Source organism: Triplophysa rosa, linkage group LG8 (assembly GCF_024868665.1).
Source record: "Triplophysa rosa linkage group LG8, Trosa_1v2, whole genome shotgun sequence".
Lineage (NCBI taxonomy): Eukaryota > Metazoa > Chordata > Actinopteri > Cypriniformes > Nemacheilidae > Triplophysa > Triplophysa rosa.
Window position 1 is genome coordinate 19,370,180 of NC_079897.1, and position 20,686 is coordinate 19,390,865.

Below are 20,686 nucleotides of genomic sequence, written 5' to 3' on the forward strand. Positions count from 1 at the left end.
CACTGGAGTTCTTAGACACCACCCAATATTTTCTATAACACTGCGGCAACAGGACTATAAACGGCACCAATTTTACATATTAACTATTTATTTCCTATATTTAGTAACAGTGCATTATCCTAGCTATAAAATGTTTGCTGTTATTGTATTTATCTTCTATATAATGTGACCTTGCCTGTGAAAATCAGTCTAAAGTTGATCTAATTATGCGATAATGCACCAAAGTCTGATTTTATCCCTCTAATTTCACCATGATTTTAATCTTTGACATGACCTTACTCAGTCAAAAAAGGTTTTTTTGTTTCATAATGTTATCTGCATTATGTGGGATGATTTTATATAGAAAACAGTAATTGACAAAAAAAGGCTTTAACTGGGATTTCACAGGCAGGGTCACATATATTATGGTTCAGCAAACATTGTAATGATATCTACAATAAGTGTGTTGAGAGTGATTAAGAAAATGTAATTATGAGATGAGTACTTTATACCCGAGGTGTGAAAACAAACTGACGATTTAGTTGGCACACACAGACGTGTTTGTCTCTGTTATAACTCTGTTATACCGCCCTATCTCACTACCTCATCCTCACAAGACGTCAGTTCACAAGACTGTTGCTCTCTCTCTCTCTCTCTCTCTCTCTCTCTCTCTCGTTACCATTTGGAATGTGAACTTATTCAAGTTGTACAGGGAGAGGATGAGATTTTATTTGGTGAATGGACTGGTCTATAAAAGGGACCCTGAAAAGACTCTCTCCCTTGCTCTCTCTCTCTCTTTCTTTCTCTCATGATATTAAATTTTCATCCCCTGTAGCTGAGAGAAAGAGGAAAGCTGGCAGATGACAAAGGGAGGTGAGGAAAATAAATAGAGAGGGGGCACTGTATGTGCATGGGTGCACGCTTTCAATATTTTTATGAATAAGCAATGTTTTTTGGTATTTTAGACTTCATTATCTGCACGAGTCATAAATCATATTCGAGTTACAGATGTAATAAGCTTCTGTTAATAAATGGTCGATTCAGAGAGAAAAAATAATAAAAGGGAAGAACAGAAATGATGGAAAGGAAGTAAAAGAAAACAAGGGAAAACTAAAAAAAAATTAACGGTAAAAGCATTACCTGAATAATACAATACAGATTGATTTTCCATTGCAAAAATATAATGCATTTAAAAACTTTTAGAGTTTTTAAATGATTTTGAACAAAGACAATAGGTTGTTGAACATAGTTCATTTTAAACCTTATTTTGTTTTAAGTGCAAAATAAATACATTTCACAGTCATTATCATAATTGGTAATTCATTATTATTGTTTAAATATAAAAAAAGACGCTTTTTGGACTTTCAAATGCCCATTCCTAAATTAATCGATTGCGAAACCTCACAGGGCATGGGAATTTTTTGGTTGGCCACCTGTCTCTTGGAACCAGCGAGTTGGCTATACTATAGAGATCCTCAGTGGGTCCCCCCATTATAGGTCCCGGGACAATGTTTTCGGGTGTCCCCCCTGCTAGTGAAGACCAAAAAGAGAGAAAGGGAGAAAGAAAGAGAAGGAAACCGAGGTCAAAGAAACAAAGAATCGTGGCTTGTTTGACAAAATGAGCTTCTCGTTGGGGGCAAAATACCATTTAAAATATTTATCAGTAAGACAAACAGATACACACACAAACACATACACATCGCTCCTCATTTTGTTTTGGTGTACACTTTCACATCTATCATGTCAGGAGATGGCAACATTAGACGTGTGGGAGGAGAGAGAGGGCGGAGGGTTAATGGAAAAACACAGACACATTTACAAACTTAGTTCTTCGTGCCATTTCTCAGTCTCGCGTGTCTTTGGGACTCATTCAAGAGATCATGATATACACACTATGACATAGTTAACTAGACCTCACTGCGTGCCGCTCACATCCGCCTCCTGTTTGCTCAGAGCAGTCCATGGATGTGGTACAGACTGAGACCTGACTGTGTAAACAGACCCATTAACCCTCAGTGTGAGTGCGAGTTTAAATGTGGTTTAATGACGATCCTGCGAGTGTGTGCGCGGGCTCGGGTTCAGAGAAAGCGCTTTTAGAGTGAGTACTTGAGACCATTATACTGCTCCAATCTGCTCCGCTCTTAACCGCTGTATTGATTCTCCATAAGGGCCTCCAAACTACCAATATCCAGGGCTGTAAACATGCCACACAATGTGCGCGTACATGTGATGAGGTACTAGGGATCCGTCTGGATCGATGTGAAGGTCAAAGGGTAATGTAACTCAATTAAAGTGTGCAGCCTTGCTGTTTTACTAGAGACTAGAAAATTAAGAGCAGTGGAGCCTCTGAAGTTCAAGATGTCTCTATTAACTCTGTTTACCTTCAATTTGTCAGCTTCCCCCTCCAGCACCAAGAAAACACAGATGCAATGGTCATGTGATTATACTTAATCCTCATTTAAGTCCGGCTTCTTGTCAGTATTCCCAATACAACTGTTTTGAATGTGCACCACAGAGATTAGTCGTCTACGGTCGATCAGAAAACGCTCAGAATGCAACGCACGCTTGTGTTGTGCAACGAACAACATGAAGTCAGCTGTCATATACTGTAAGTGTTTGCATTCATGTAGTTGTTGTATGGCAGAATGTTTCAGGTCTAAGCCTGAAGCCTGATGGACGTGTCCTCGTTCTCCTGTTTACCGAAGCGTCCCGTTTCACCTTGTCCATCTTGGCCAACTTCTGTTCCTGTAGTCCATGTCTTCATTTGCATTTCTCCTCCTCCTCATCCCTTCATTCCTCTCCTTCGCTTCTCTATAAATGTGTTCATCCATCTCTGTCATCTATCATCCATCTCTGCGCACACACGCAGTCAATGCTAATTCCGTTTTAATTCATGACACATGGCCTGCGCTGAAGCCAAAGCTTTTAGAATGGAACCCCCGGCTCAGATCACTGCTTCACACTCTTTGTCCTCTCTCTCTTACTCTCGTCCCTTCGGTCTTTATCATCTAACAGGTTTTGCTGTGTTCCATTTAAAGCTCCAGAGTAGTAGTGCAAGAAACAAATTGCTAATTAAACACAAGAATGAAGTGAAATGTTGTGGCACAAAGGTTGCTTTTTCATAACATTAATATGTTTTATTAATGTCTCCTATAATTCTTCTAAAACTCTTTGGAGAAATAAAAATTGATGAAGCTGTATAATAGAGCTATAAAATAAATGTGGATACCATAGCTCAGATAATGTGATCATGGAGGACTTGTGTGTACAGTTTTGCATATTGTTGAGCTTTGAAAGAGACACATGCGATATTCCTGGGGTCTTTCTCTTGGGTGAAAAATCTGAAGAATCAATGAATTTCAGGAAGAATCCTTATATTTTCGCTGTTGATGTTTAGGAGAAATTAAAGAGATCTACTTTGGGAATTTCTTCCTTATGGGAATTAGAGAGAGAGACAAAATAGAAATGTAGTTTATAATGCTTCCGATTTGAATATATTACAAAAGTCTTACCTCACCTTACCACCAGGTTACAGGGGGCAATAAATGTAATGCATTTATTTACTATAATTTTTTATAGAAAAATATGCAGTTATGAATGTTGAACTGTGCATAAATCCTGTAATGCCATTTATATGAACAGTTCACCAAGAAATGAACATTCTGTCTTCATTTACTCACCCTCAAGTTGTTCCAAATCTGTATAAATTTCTTGGTTCTGATGAACACAGAAAAAAAGATTTATGGAAGAATGCTTCCAACCAAACAGTTCTTGGCCTGCATTGACTACCATAGTAGGAAAAATGGCTTTATACGTTTCTTTGTTCTGTTAAACACAAAATAAGGTATTTTGAAGAATGTTTGAAAGCAAACAGTTCTGGTGACACTTTTGACTCCCATTGTTTGGTTACAAGCATTCTTCCAAATATCTTTCTCTGTGTTCAACCAAACAAAGAAATTCATACAGCTTTGGAACAAGTTGAGGGTGAGTAAAGGATGACAGAATTTTTATATTTGGGTGAACTGTCCCTTTAATGCTTCACACGGATTCAGCAATGCCTTAATATCTCAATCTTTTTTTATTGAAATATAGATTTTCCAGCAATTTGTCTAGCTATAAAATAACCCTAATAATAACATGTAGACCTATAATAATCCACAGGCCATAACTCAGTTGTGCCCACACACACCAAGAAACGAGGCCCAACAGACACGTACATTGTTCCTTTCTTCATAGCTCAGAGGGGAGCTGTGTTCTGTAAACTCACTTGCAGCGAAGAAAGCCAGGGACTGATAAAAGATGCAGAGGAGAGAAAGTGAGGGTCAGTACTGTATGTGTGTTGCTGTTTCATCTGTGTAGAGGTGACTGAGAAGAAAATCGAAAAAGGCTAGACTGAATTGATATATCGTAGGAGATGAAATATTGTGTATTAAAAACCTTCTGCTTAATAAACAAACTCTCCCGGGTTAAGGTAAAACTTTATGTACTATCGACAAGAGCCAGAAAGCAGCAATGTGTATGTTGGTGAGTTCATGTGAATTTACCTGTAGAATTAGTGCAGTTCAAAGGGCAAAACTCACAAAGAGAGCTGTGACATTGACCAACTGCATCGATAGTGAGAGAGCAGAATAAAGTGTGATGTGCAAGGCGAGAAGGAAGACGATAGAGAAAGATCGGTTGGTTTCTAATTGCCTGTGGCAAATGGTCTTTGAAACGATGGGAATTGAGTGAAGGTGTGTGTGATTTACGCTCGCACATACACTGCCAATGTGAGTTGAGCAGTGATGAGATCGGCCTTGAGAACAGGTAACAGCAGCACCTGACCGCACCTCCACCAACACATATCAATTCTTTAGATTTAAGACCAAACCCACACAGCAGTCTCTCTCTCTCTCTCTCTCTCTCTCTCTCTCTCTCTCTCTCTCTCTCTCTCTCTCGGCTAAAGCACACACACAGATGCTAGATTCTGAGAAAGTCTGATTGATTAAAAACCTGTGAACTTGAGGATCAGTGAATTGTAAACATCTGTTTGGCAGCACAGAAAAACATTTGTCAAAACAGTGTATGTCAATGTGGAGTGAACTTGTGCACACTAAATGTGCATGTAAGCTTTTATATTGTGTGTCTGAATTAAATAACATTTAAATCATTTACCACTGAAATGGATGGAAAAAGAAGAGTGAACGAAAAAGATCAAGAGGGACAGAGAATAGTGGAAATAAACGAAATAATTGAGCATGGGGAGCAGTCATACGACTTTCAAGCTATAGGAATGTAAGTAAACAAATTAATCTTACTGCGAGCGCAGGAGAACGCCAATGTTAATCCCAGAATCCATCTCTGAGATTTGTAAAAGCACTTGTGCACCTTTGCGTAAAGGTCCAGTGTGTAATCTTTTAAAGTATCTACAGAAATGCAATATAATGTTACTATACTATAACGTTATAATATAACGAATACTATGTCTTCAGAGTACGGCTGCAACAACTAATCGATAATGAAAATAGTTGTCAACGAATTTCATTATCGATTAGTTGGTCACTTGCGAGCTGGGCAGTTTAAATCAAGCGCTTCGTCTTCCCTTTTAAAATGACCATTTTGGACATGTCTCTCCGTGCAGCATGAGCTGCGCAGTTTTAAAGTCAGACGTGTCTCTCGGTCTCTCATGCGTCTCTCCGTGCAGCGCGAGGTGCGCAGTTTTTAAGTCAGACGTGGTTTGCATGCATCTCTTCAAGCTGCGCAGTTTTAAAGTTTAAAGGGGAGAGGTATATTAAATGACAAAATTAAAGATTATATTAGTAAAACCCAATTTGTGGCGTTTGCACTTTGCAAAGTACACAATAGGCTAAATAAGATGATTTGGGGGTTTGGGAAGTAACGAAGTACATTAACTTGAGTACTGTACTTAAGTATAGTACAGATACTCAAAAAGTGTACTTGAGTATTATTTTTTCTGGATACTTTTTACTGTACTTAACTACATTTGAATGACAAATATCTCACTTTTCATGCTACACATTTTTTTTTTCCTTGGCCGACCGTCCCCTCCCTCCCATGTTTGGGACAGTCTATTGTCGGCTGCTTCTAATATGACACACCTGAATCAACTCATCAGCCTAAGTGTGTTAATTAGGGAGACATCCACAACATTTTGGGAGAAGGCTAATGAGTTCAGTCGTGCATACTTTTCCCATCTCTGATTTAGTTATTATAAGCAAAATATCAAAATAAACGTTTTATCTGATTAATCGATTAATCAAAAAATAATCGTCCAACTAATCGATTATCAAAATAATCGTTAGTTGCAGCCCTACTTCAGAGGTGTATAAAGACCTTACGTAATGAAGCATTAAGTTTTTATTACCTTAGAAGGAGCTATTTCTATTTACATGCCCCTGCATGGAATTTGTCATGTTGTTTCTACAGTAGCCCTAAACGGACAAACTGCTCTACAGAGTGTGTTTCGTAAATACGTTATCTCCTTCGGCAAAGAAGTGAAAACGCGAAGACATCTAAGCCTTGTGTCAGCCACCATAGCGCTTAGAAAGGAAGGGGTGGAGTAAGCCATTGCTTGCAATTCACAACCTCACCACTAGATGCCGCTAAATTTCAAACACCGGACCTTTAAAAGAATAGTTTACCCCAAAATAAAAATTCCGTCATGATTTATTTACAAATATGTTAAAATGTATTCACCTTTATATTTAACATGAGATATGATGACTCAGAGAAGAGAGACAGAAAGAGAGACAGCATCATTTAGATTTCTCAGTTTAAAGAGTGGATCTGCAGGTGTATTTTGTAGAATGCAGTGCTTGTTTGTGTGTTAATGCACACATTGCATGTGTTTTGTCAACTGTTCACAGGACAGATGCTCTCCTTTAATTAAACGGATTGATGGGGTTAATTAGAAGAACAGAACAGCAAGAGAAGAGAAGAGAGACGCTGTTTTTCCTGTGGTGCTGATTCAGCGTTGCTCTCTCTCTCTCTCTCATTACAGATCTGCTCTGTAGGCACAATCATTCTGCACATATGTAACTACCAGGAATGTGAGTCTTACTCAAGTTTTACATGGAGACCATTTAATTAATGTGTCTAAAAAAGAGAAATACTGTTGGGAACATTGGAATATTGGGATTTCACACTATACTTGCGACTTTTGATTAATGAAGTAACCTAAAATGCTTATGTGAGCAGTGAAATGTGAGATTGTATTATTGCTTTCTTGGCTTTTCTTTATGTTTGCTTGTAAAGCTTGGCCTCTGTATCTTTGATAGTGATATTGATCAACGTCTTGATCTTGCTCCAGTGCAGTGTTCCTAAATCCCACGCTGCCCAGCTCAGCGGCTTGTGTCCTGGACATTCAATGCAGTTTACACACATGCACACAGACATACAAGCATGTAGACTAATGAATCTCACAAACACTTTGTATCTATCTGTTCTTTTAAATGCACGTTGGATTCTTTAAGTGATTTGCTTTTGAAAAGGGGTCAGAGGATAAAATGTCCCCCTGTCTGTTTTAAAATGCTCCAAATTCATTTTTTAACGATTTTAAATCACCCACAGTGGTTGACTTTTATCTCTTCGTCGCCTCCTAGTGGACATAAAAACAACTTCAGATTTTTACATCAGTCTTCCTTCCAAGTATCTTCCACCCTCAAGCTTGTTTAGCAGAAGACAAAGAAGAGAGAATGTTTTAGTTTATTTTAGAACTCATTTAGGTTGCTTTATATTGCATTTTATAATTAAAAAACTAGATATAGATATAAATAGGGAAATCTAACTGGCACCTTATTCAAGTGGCATTTTATTCTGTCATTTTTGTAAGGTTAGGTTTAGGGTAGATTATAGTAAATATCATCTTGGTTTGGATAACATTGCTTAAAGAGACAGTTCATCCCCCCCCCAAAAAAAATCTGTCAATATTTATTCACCCTCATGACATTCAAAACGTGTATGTGACTCTTCTTCTGTGGAACACAAAAGAAGACATTTTGAGAAATGTCTTTCGTATCCATACAATGGAAGTCAATAGGGGCCAATGTCGTTTGGGTAGGCACATTATAAGTTAAATTAGGTGTGTGTGTGTGTGTGTGTGTGTGTGTGCGTGCGTGCGTGCGTGTGCGTTGAGGGGCGTCACGTTACGTGATTCCAAGACAAGCAGGCAAACATTTTAGCATCTTTACACACCTTCATTAGCATAAAAGCCACTAGTGAGATTAAGAGGAACAGAGTGAGTCTCGAGTGAGGATCAGAGAGGATTGTGAAGAGGGAGAGGCGTTAAAGCAGCGTTTTTGATCTTCATTTAATAATTGAATAATAATCTCCCAGGAGAAGTGACCTAGAACCGAGAGAGAAATTGATATTCATTTTCACATCTACATAGACACCTACTGGCCGGCCAGTGTTACTACAGCACAGACAAGAGGGTCTCCCTCAGCGTTTCACTCGATCCTCTGTGTTTTGCCTCTCTTTCATTGGCAAGACATTGACAAACGAGCGAAGTGAAGATGGGGTTCGAATTGTGACACTTGGAGTGAAACTTTTCTAGCCGCAGTCTGACATGTCTCGAGAGAGAGAGCCCGCGTCCACTCACCGCAAACCATCCTGGTGTTTTCTATACATTATCCAGCAGACGTTACGCACATTTCTCTCAGACGCTGTGGTGAAATGTTAAGACGCATTGTCATACAGCTGTGCACTGGTGCGATGGAACAATATATTACTGCAGGTCTCAACATAGTCCTCTCTCGGTTTTTTTATCTTCATGCTCACCTTCATTCCCTCTCTCAAGCCCGAGGGAGCTTCCGCTAAATGCAAATGACCGATGCAAGCTTGTACGGTTTCCTCCTGAACCAAACAGCGTAAAGATTCATTGTCAAGTGAAAACTTATTTGTGCTCCCTTAACCTGGAGGATGGAGATGGAAAGAACTGCTTGTGTTTGTGTGAAAATGGTTTGATACACTCCACCTTTGTAATGGTTATACTGTAAGTGTAGATTAAAGAGCAAGTAAGCTTCATTTGGATCTGTGGAATTACTGGATGATTTCCTCTAAGCGTGTAAGTGAGGTCAGAGGGGGTCTTTTTGGAGGAATGGGGAATCACTTGCACAAGACCTTTTGCCATTTTAAATAAGATTTGCTTGACTGGTCTTAAACGTGAGGGCATTTTTATTTGCTCACAGCTTGGCTGTTGAAGAGAGTAAAAGATTGTTCTACTCAATTGTGTCCTGTTCTTTGGTTTCACTGGACATTTATTTAAATGTATGTTACTCACTGTTTGTTTAGTTGACATGAAGCAAAGAATGTTGTCACAGAAGTGTGACATTTAGTACTTAATGTAAACCTATTAAAACAATGAATAGTCATGTTAATTGTTAATTAAAGGATTTAGGAATTAAATGTGTGTGTGTGTGTTAAACGTGTGTGTGTGTGTGTTTTGATTGTAATGTTGTCGTGTACAGAAATCCATTTAATTTCATTTAAATTGTAGAAAAGCTAAAGGTTAAACACATGCAGTAAATATAAAGAACCAGAAATATTCCATTTCATTATACATTACCTATACATTAGATAAAATTATATACATTTCATAGAAATTTCAACCTAAGACTGATGCTGATGCTTGTCTTTGTTATATTTATTTGTTGGAACATAACTGATGTTTTTGCAGGTGTTTATGTATATTAATATGTTTAGATGTGTGTTTGTTTTATATTCAGAAACTTTGACCGAAATGTTTCTAATCATCTTAAAAATCAATGTCAAGGTGTATACTTAAAGGTCTGTAATAACTTATTTTTAAACAAAAAATATATTGATCTATTTGATATATTTATTTAAATATATTTGTGCCAACATATTACTTTCTTTCATTAGAAAATAAAAAAAAGTATTGAAATGCTTTGTTGAATTGTTTAAATATGTTTCATAACTGTTCATTTATATTTGTATTTGTATTATTAAACCAACTGTATTATACACCACTTCGAAAGATGTAAACAAAGCGTATTCAACGCTGGTCCAAAAGAACTTCTGTTTCAGTTTTTTAATCCTACAAATGTTTAAACAAATACAACTAACAGAGCATTTATAACCTAATCAAAATATTTGAGTATTTTATAAAAAATCTAGTATTTTTATGATTTTACCATATATATACGAATTAAAAAATGATTTAACTTTTTTTTTATAATAAAATGTAAAAATGAAACCAGAGGTTCTGTTGGACCAGTGTTTACATCTTGTGAAGGGCTCTATAGAAACATTTTTCCAGATTTCTCCAGAAGTTTTTTTAGAGATCTCTTAGGAGTAACTGGCCATTGCATTTGTTTGTCTGTCTCTCTTAATCATTAGACTTCGTAAGGAGGGCTACACAGTGCAGGTGAATGTGAACGACTATCTGGACATCTACTGTCCTCACTACAACAGCAGTCAGAGGGGCGTGGCCGAGCAGTACGTCCTCTACATGGTCAGTTATCGAGGTTACCGTACCTGTGACCCACAGCTGGGCTTTAAACGCTGGGAGTGTAACCGCCCCCATGCCCCCCATGCACCAATCAAATTCTCAGAGAAATTCCAGCGCTACAGCGCCTTCTCCCTCGGCTATGAGTTCCATGTAGGACAGGAGTATTATTACATCTGTGAGTATTCAAACTATATCCACTTATAATTTGGAATTTTTATTAGTAATGTATGCATGCTAGTGTAACATTCATATACAGTATGAGCTGAACAAGTTATAACGGTTATTGGAATAATATAATTATAAAATAAATAAAATAGCATTACAGTTGAGATGAACGGATGACTGACATGCATTTGTTTTGTTTTAGCCACGCCCACGCATCACCACGGCCGCAGCTGCCTGAGACTGAGAGTGTATGTTTGCTGCTCAACAGGTATTGACTTCTATTCTCCATCCATCAATCTACCATCCTGTCCGTCATTCCATCATACACCCATCCATCAACTCATCATTTCATCCATCCATCCATCCAACCATCTTATTTCTCAGTCAATTGATCCACCTGTCAGCCCATTTATAAAGTGCTCTCACTCCACGTTTCATAACTATACTATCTGTCTTTCTGTGGATTAAATCAATGCATATGTTTGATTACAGAAAGCACACCGTCTCCTTCTCCTCCCCCTCCAGGTTTCGTTCACCATAAACATAATCCAAACAAGTGCTTGACAGCGACACTTCTGGGTTCCTCAGGCACCCCGGAAAGAGCTGCCTTGGGTTAAAGCTGAAAATTAAACGTGACCACGTCCTATTTTTAAAAGATTTATGAACAAACAAACTCAAGGGTGTGACTCAGATTATGATAATTGATACTAATGACAATGACTGTTGTTGGGTTTTTTATTACTAAGGCAACAAGAGGACAAATATAACGCTAAATACATGACCATCGATGATGTTGCCAGCACCATTGCTCATACTGGCTCTTTGTGCAAGGATATGCAAATAAAAAAATTAAAAATAATTTCCCTATTTCTCCCCATTCTCCGTCCTCCAGGTGCTGTCAAGATCCATGTTCTCTAAAATTTAGCTGGCACTGAGAGTTATCTTAACCCTTCACCTTCATTATTTCTCACTCTCTCTCTCTCTCTCTCTGTCAGAGCTCATGTTCATTAAAATTAATCCGGTCCAGTGTATGTATGTGTGTGCATGAGTGCATGAGAGAGACAGAGAGAGAGAGAACATGCTGTGTGCTATCTTAACCTCTGCCCTCTCTCTTGGAGTCTCTGAGTTCTTATGTCAAGATGAATCTTGTAGTTCTGCTCAGTCGGGTCTGAACTCCACTGCCTTGAGTTGCCAGTGCTGCTCCATGTAGTCTGAACTGAACTAGAAACAGTATCTGCCACCCAACCCCCCCAACTCTTCATGACATGGAGAAGCTTACAAATGAATACACAATGACTGTGTATGTGTGTGTGTTCTAATTCTCATCTCATGTGTTTCTAGCATCTGATTCAGATGATGAGCCCCAGCCCACGGAGCCAGACTACACTCTGCGACCCAACATGAAAATCGATGACCTCGGTGAGTTGTAATCAGACAGCCCACACACATACGTACAGTCACACGGACAGTTATACATACGCATATTAATCACTGTCTACGTTGACATTTACGCCCAACGTTTCTGAGCCCACAACTCGGGCTTCCGCTCGGCTCGACCGTGGTTAAGCGGAAAGCTCATTAATCATGTGTGTCTGTGTATGAGTGTATATATGTTGTCATGCAATCAAATTTGGTTTTGCAGTTAAGACTGTTTAAGGTCATGTCATTTAAACGTGGAATAAAACGAGATCGCATATCATTTCCTGAAAAGACCCGGCTGATGAACACAACAGTTAACATGCGTCTTACGGTCAGTGATTGGCACTAATGAAGCCACGAGCTAAAAGGCCAACGAAGCGTGAGGTACGCGACTAGAGTTAGCGCAAATGCTAGTCTTAGCGTTGATCACATGTGACAGAACTATCCCTCCAGTTCCCCGTGCTTCTCCACACCGCCACAGTAACCCGACTCAAGGACGACGGCGACCGCACCATTTAAATGAGAGAAAAGAAATTGATTGGACTTCAAGTGTTTTTAAGGAATAAAGAGGCATCGATTTGCGCATGTTTTTTCCGAGCGTGTGTTTTGAGACAGATGGATGTGGATGTGTTTTGGGTCGTCTCTGGGTCGGTGCCACCCAACGATTTCCGATAAAGGAATCCGAGAACCAGCTTTCTCCCACTCGCTCCGATCGGAGGTTCAGTTTTCAAAGGGGCCAGAGAGGGGAAGAAACCGACCGCAGGAGGCCAGCCGGGTCTCGGGAAGCCACACGTCTCAGTATTGTTCCATACATCTCTGTCCAATCGACAGAAGAAGAAGAAAAAACGCCCTTGTCCTTGCTCAGCGCTTACTGTTATCCCATTAGTGTTGACCACTGTATGTGTATACACAGAAGTCCTCCAAACAAATCAAGAGATGCCCACAAAACTGCCACATCGGTTGAATTGTGAAACTCTAGAATGCTGCAATGTAGTTTTATGGAAGAAGAGAGACACCCTCAAGGTGCTTAAATACAACCGGGTTCGAAAACATAAATGTTTTCTTCGGATTCTTAATGTCAATTCTATAAATTTACTGGGGCATTGAGCTTCATCAATGGCAGTGTGTTTCATGAAGTTTGTCTTCGCACAAACACACAAGGGATAAAAAACAATTCAATGCACGCAAATGCAAATTAGATTTGGCCCTCGGGAATAATAATACAGATGCATTAAAAAGATGAACAAGAGAAAGATTTGTGTGCCATCCTGCTCATACCATTCTGTTGATGTGGTTTTCTTACAAGTAAAGAAAAACAAACAATTTCCGGCTTGGGTGAAGCAATGTTATCAAATACAAAGATCTGCTTGTACTGTAATGTAAGATTTGACTTCCCGTTCAGGTCACATACAGGACAAGCTCATCAAATATCTTAATAATTCAGTATTAAAATAAGCCCAACTTGTCACAACAGCATTATTTGTAACAGTTTGGTCTGATCAGCTGACTGAGATGATACAGCAGTTTTAATTCAAGCAGGTTGACAAGCTGTAGCCTTATACTCTTCTGGCAGGTCATGTGAGTGTCTGGCCTGAGTTGTGTATATTGGCACGGAGTGGTAAATTCCAACATGTACACACCGCGTTCCAGAACATCCCACACAGCTCCTCTCTCCTGCCTGGCATTCAAGGCATCCTGTCAATCAAACATGGTCTAAAAAATTATGAATAATATTAGTATTATATATTTGATCAGTTATTATAAATACAGGTAACTGTTTATTAAAAGTAAGATTGGTAACACTTTACAATAATGTTGTATTTGTTAACAGTTAGTTAATGCATTAGCTCACATGAACAATAGTTTAATACTTGAACAAAACAGCATTCTGTATTTTCTTAATTTTGAAAATCAAACGCTGAAACTGTTAACATTAGTTAATGCAGCAACATGAATAGTTTTATTGACATGAACTAACATAGTAAGAAAATTCTGAAAATCTATATTGCTTATTATCAGTGTGCATTATAGCTAATGCATTTACTACTGTTGACAAATACAACATTATTGTAAAGTGTTACAGATTATATACCGATTATATATAAGACAAAATAAATATTATTGACAAAATATTGTAAAAATAGTCACACATGAACCATAAAAATATTTAAACCAGGGCTGTCAAACGATTAATCACAATTAATCGCATCCTGAATAAAACTTTGTGTTTACGTAATATATGTCTGTTTACTGTGCATATTATTTTGTATTAATAAACACATACATGTTTATATTTAAGAAAAATATAAAAAATAAACATTAATATATCATTTAAATGACTGGTAAATATAAATAAATACATGTAAATATTTCCTATGTGTTTATAAATACCAAATTAAAGTGATAGCTCACCCAAAAATAAGAATTCTGTCATCATTTACTCGCCCTTTTGGGATTTCAAACCTGTATGACTTCCTTCCTTCCGGAGAAGAAGGAGATATTTTGAGGAATGTTTTAACTGGCCCCCATTCACTTGCATTGTGTCCATACAATAGAAGAGAATGGGGGCCAGTGCTGTTCAGTCACCAACTTTCTTAAAAATATCTTCTTTTGTGTTCTGCGGAAGAAAGTAAGTCATAGGTTTAAAATGACAAGAGGGTGAATAAATGAGGACAGAATTTACATTTTTGTTCAAATCATTTGTAAATCCATTCGAAACAACACATATTGGTGGCAATGGTGTCTGGGTCAAATGGTGGGTGAAAATATCACCCCAGACGTGTCCTTCGACATCACATTACTCAACAAAAACACATACTTTGCGTGTCTTTCTCTGTTTCTTGTTAGCCAATTTGCGTCACACACTGTTTTCTTGAGACCTGTATGTCAAGATGCGTGTTTTTGAACTTGTCTGTCACAGAGTTCATGAAGTGAAAGACACATGCTCACACACACAGACTTGGACACAAACTGGTTTTGTTAGATTGTTGTCCATCTAATGATGAAACAGAAATCTGTAGATTTTTCAGACACTATATTTATAGATAAAGTAGTACTTTGATCTTAGTTCATCCGACATGCCGACTCTGAATCCTGTGTACTAACTTCTGATTTACAGCCAGTGATGTAGCTATGAATCCTGGGCCTCCTAACCCTGCGCACTTCTAGAATCATCCGCACCTTACTAGCCATAGCCCTCCCCTCAGCACACAACAACAATTAAGCCCAGACACCTACAACGCATACCTGACTGAGTCACTGCTTTTATTTTGAACTACTTCCCTCAGGCCACCAGTTGGTCAGAGGTCTTTCTCTCCCGAGTTTATGACTTACCGACTTCAGCGAGTCACGGCAATAATAGCGTCTAGACCTCAGCCGTTAATTGTTTTTCTGTCTGTCTCATTCTCTCTCTCTGTAGATGACTATGATAATCCCGAGGTTCCTAAATTGGAGAAGAGCATAAGCGGTAGCAGCCCATCCAGGGATCGACTTCTCTTGACCGTGGCATCACTTTTCCTCATTGCCCTCTCCGTCTCCTAGCATCCACTTTTCGACCGTCGCCACACCAACGAGGCCTTGGGGAGAATGGATGGGTCCAGGGCCGATGGGTTTGCGAATAGACTAGGGAGGAACGCTTTAAAAGCAACGGACGGATGTTTGGAAAGATGCCGCAGCAGCTTGTTGAGTGTTGAGCACCAGCCCACAATTCAGTGGTTTTCATGTCTTACAATAGCGACACACCTCGTGTCACCCAGACAATACTATTATGACTTTGAACACTATAATGAGAACCGTGCCATTTTGGTTACAATAGCGAGGGTGTGTTTCGTTCGTGCGCGCGTATGTGTTGTTGTGTGTTAAGCGTTTGTGTGGGCTTGTTGGGTGGGGCATTATCAATTGGCAGGTGAAAAGTTTACGAGCTTCTCCGATTGTTTGATGACATCTGGAATGAAAGCAAAACGTTACGTTAACAGTTGAGGAGCTCAGATTACTCCTCACCCAAACCTGGCAATAACACACCACTTAATATATAAACTAATAGTTTTTCCGTGTTTGTTTTGTTACCGGAGAAACATACAAATCACTGATGGAGCAATCGCCTTAAGGGACGGAGCGGCGATATTAGTCTTAACATGTCTACAACAGGAACAGAAAGTGAAAATCTCAAGTAAACTACAAAAGAAAACTGCATCGGCAAGGCTGCAATTCACAAAGCGTTAACATGCAATTACATCAGATTCTTATTTGAACTTATTGTGATCGCACATGAAAGCGGGGCCGGGTGTTTTGTTCGGCGACGCAGAAAATCGAGAGAGATGTGATTTTGCAAACACGAACGCCGACACAAACGCATTAAACACATCGAGACAAAAGCCAAATAGCTTTTTTGTTGTTGCTTTTCCCCTTCTCTCTTTTGATAAAAGGTGCTTGTGTGTGAGCGATTGAGTGGGATTGAGTGAGCGCGTGAACGTGTGCATTAGCAAAGTGATGCTGGAATAATTTCCCCCGGATAAGACTTTATGGACTAACACCTTGATGGAGACACCTACACAGACACTGTACATAAAACGAAACACATGCATATTTTTATGTGTTTGAAACTAATGGACGGCCATGTGTTTGGTTATGGATGGCCTTGTGTCAACTCATTAGTTAGGATCATGCTGATTCTCGCTGGATTCGGAGAACGGATGCCAAACCAACTTCGGCCGGTTCGTTCCGGTTCAAACCAATTCCACTTGTCGGCTGCTTGACTTCTTTTGGTGGTGATCAGCAAGACCAAATGGAAATTGAGGGGTCCAGTGGTTATAATCTGTTTCTATGGCAACAGTTATTCAGGGGTGTGTTTTTCTAGAATCCACACACACCTAAAGGGAGATCAGCTGGAAATTGGAACAACATGCAAAAAAACGGAAATAATTGCATTACAGACAACAGTACTGGTGACACTTTTGCCAAGCGTAATAAAAGCAAACAAATGCTTCGGGGAAGGTAGTTATTGTGTCGATATGAGCTTTTCAATGGCAAAACAGCAACATGTATCATTTTACAACAAGGTTCAAAATGAAGGTTCTAACTGTTTTTACATAGACTAGCAGCTTATCATGACGGTAACCCAACCATACCACAGCCCACGATAGCAACCAGCGCCGCTTCTTGCCATGCAAATGCTGCTTAAACTAGCAATGGCATGTGGTTTAGGAGAAATGATTTGTGGTAGAGGTTTTCTAACTTAGATTCACAGAAGCGTTTGATACGGACACCTTCTGTCACACCTACAGGCTGTCTTTATATAGATAAAGGCATTTATTTGTATCATTCCGATTTTGCTCTGAAAATAATTTCAGTTTATGTGGATCATTATGTCTGCTTTATATTCCATTACTATGACTGCTGTGGTATCACTGTTCTAAAACAATGAATGGAACCTCGAATGACATGATGTGTAAGCATTTTACAGACTTGAAATCTACTTTTGATTTGTTTCATGACCTTCATGTTGTGTCTTTTTTGAGCATTAGTAAGTTTTGTGTTTAGAAAGGATGTGCTTGTTCATTTTTGTGATGGAATAATGTAATGTTTCAGAGGAGGTGTTAATGTAAAGGAAGTGTAAATGTCACTCTTCAAATGTTGCACTTACAAAATCGAACACGAGAATTGTGTGCGTGTATGTGTGAGCGTTCATTTCTGTTTGAGGCGGAGAGAATGCAATTGCTAGACGTCATTTGTCTTTAATGAAAACTAGCCTAAATAAACGTTTCATCTTTTATGCGTGTATGAATGAGAGATCAAGCGGGAATAAACAGAGCGCAGAGTGTGTGTGTATGCGTGTATTGTTTTTCATTGTTTAGTCTAAGCTATATTCTGTACGAGGGGGTGAGAGTCCGATCAATTGGATTGTTTTGGGGAAACAACGAAAGCATTTATTAGTGTTGGAAACAACCAATTACAATCATGTTAACCTTCAACTGGAATGAATTAAAAGAACTTGGAAAAATAAACTGTTAATTGAACACACCATTACAGAGCCTATAATAATAACAGTGAAAACATTGCGCTTTTGATTCATATTTGTTATAAACGCACAATTTATGAACTCATGTGTCAAATGTTCATCTGAATTTGATCACTCTCAAAAAAAAAATGAGTAGTATACAAACGCTACCTACTCACATATTCATCTTCACCCATCTGACTTTACAGCTACATAATTCAGTTTTCATTTGGGTTGCTTTCACAATCCAAATTGCTCTTTTAAGTATTTTGTTAATTGCAGAATAAGTAATATGTGTGAGAAGTGCACCTTCCAAAGATGAAACCCATCCACAATCAATTTTTACATTTCGTTTGCAGCTTGAATTCTTGGTGTGTCATATTTGGGAGGAAGTGTTAAAGGAATAATTGAGCCAGAAATAATATTTCACCCTCATGTTAATCTTATTGGTTCTTATGTGTCTGTTGACTGATATTTTGTCACGAGACCTGCAAGAGCCATTGAGAGCCAAGTTTCTGATGTTCTGCCATATTTTAATATAGCGCTGATATGCATTTGTTCTGGTTTTAATTTCACTAAATAAACTTGTAATATTAAACGTTCTTTCTCACAACCCTTTTTTCCCACTTTGGGAACAAGTTTGAGCTTTTTGGGGCGTCAGTATTTTTATTTCCGTAGAAAAAATAGAGGTGTAAAGAGTACCTTGAAAGTACAGATACCTTGCAGTGAAAATTATTCCATTACAAGTTACAAGTCACAAATTCCAAAACAACTTAAGTCTTAGAGTATCTGATTTTAAAAGTATTTGAATATTTTACGCATACTGAATGTAGGCTCAAAGCAGCACTAGTCAGTGAAAAACAAGAAACAATGAGAGCAATCGCATCAAACTGAACACCTCAAAACTGCAACAAATCATGGTCGACACCATAGCCTACGTCTATTACAAACACCCGAGTCTCAGTAAAGCTCAAGTGCTCATAAAGAAACCAATATCCTTCAAAAAGGTCTCTTCAGTGAAACGGATAAATAACATAATGTTACAAATTACAAAAGTCAAAGCCTTTTTGCACTGGACATGCTGGTTTTGGCCTTATCGCCGGCTGCAGTCATGTCCTCTCCTCACATAAAACACCAGCGATGTCAACTGCCCGATAAAGCACCCACATTTGCATAAAGAAGCCATGTTGCCAAGTTTCAGTAAGTAAGGGCAAAAATTCACAAGATTTAGTACCTTCAATGCCCTGTAAATGGCAATATTGCTTCTGTAGCAGAAATAAACTGCTGCAGAAAAAGTTAGGTGCCATGCAAAATGTAATGTGTAATTGCATTAGTCATTACAAATGTAGTGGAGTACATATATTTATTCAAAAATGTAGTCAAGTAGAGAGTAAAAGTTGCTAATATCTTTAATACGCAGTAAAACTACAAAGTAGCCAAAAAGATACTTAAAAGTCCCTGTGAAATAAAAAATTACAATGCCTATTTTTTCATGAAATATTGCAGCGTATTATTGTAAATAATTTATCAGTGGGCCATTCTCTTTTTAAAATTTTAAAATTAAAATCTTTCTGTTTTTCCTGTAATGACTATCCATCTTAAATGACGTGTGTTAGACGGCTTGGGCGGAGCATCCGTTAACACCTCCCCTTCAACTGTCAGTCTGCTGCCATTTCCATTTAAAAATGCAACAGCTGTTTTTATACATCCAATCAAATCGGAGAGAAAGACTAATGCCACGCCCACTTTTTTGTCATTAGAAATGAAGCTTCAGCGCTAGTTCTGCCGGTGTTCTGCCAATTTATGCTACCCATAAATTTGTGCTACCCTCGTGTTGTGATTGGGTTGGGGGAGGGGTTATTTAGGTGTAAGGGTTGGGTTGGGGGAGGGGTTAGTCCTGTTTTGTATGGAGGTAGCAAAATTTGATAGGGATGCATAAATTGGCAGAACACCGGCAAGACTCAATCTTACGTCACTTACTACGTATAGACCACCTAACCAATCATCATCTAACACTTGGAGTATAAAAGATCACCACTTACCCTTCGTTTGCGTTCGCAGTTGAAGCAGCTGATATTCACCCCCATCCTCCCCACCAACACCAGGATGGTCCCTGTCCATTAACCCCAGGGGGGTTGGCTGCGCCCCTGCCTTCATCATCAGGCAGGAAGTGCAGGAATTCTTGACCCTCTGGATGCGAGTTATGGACCAGGCCTACGCCAAAGAACTATATATTTGACCATATTCGCACCTTGTCCCTGATCAGTTGTCTAATAAATGTTCATTATCAAGTTTTCTTGCCTCCCTAGTCTTTCTGGTAGAAATTCCATTTCACTCGGAAATGTGTCAAAATACGAAAGTAAAAACGATTGCATATTACGGCTCACGGGGACTTAAAGTACAGTAACTAATTACATTAACTCCAATACTTTACACCACTGGAAAAAAATAACATGACATTTTAATATAAACTCATTTGTGTTCAACGGAAGAAGTTAAATAATATGGGAGTAATCTGAGATTGCATTAGGGTAAATAATCAAATTACCCGTGACATCACAAAGTGAAGTTTTGAGTTTTCCAGACTGTGCAGGCTGTACAAATGACAATACATATTATAGACAACACAAATATAGCCTATCCGGGGTACAAAATGT

The 20,686-nt window shown here is 38.6% G+C and overlaps 1 protein-coding gene across 2 annotated transcripts in view; it reads left to right on the forward strand.

The window, feature by feature from the left end:
• The window catches only part of efna3b (ephrin-A3b), a 47,586-nt gene extending 28,978 nt beyond the window's left edge, over positions 1-18,608 (forward strand). For both annotated transcript variants that reach the window (XM_057341159.1, XM_057341160.1), the window contains exons 2-5: positions 10,339-10,625; positions 10,818-10,883; positions 11,957-12,034; positions 15,453-18,608. In XM_057341159.1, the coding sequence (XP_057197142.1) occupies positions 10,339-10,625; positions 10,818-10,883; positions 11,957-12,034; positions 15,453-15,574 (553 nt within the window). In that variant the 3' untranslated portion in view covers positions 15,575-18,608. The remainder of the gene's footprint in view (positions 1-10,338; positions 10,626-10,817; positions 10,884-11,956; positions 12,035-15,452) is intronic.
• The last annotated feature ends 2,078 nt before the right edge of the window (positions 18,609-20,686 follow it).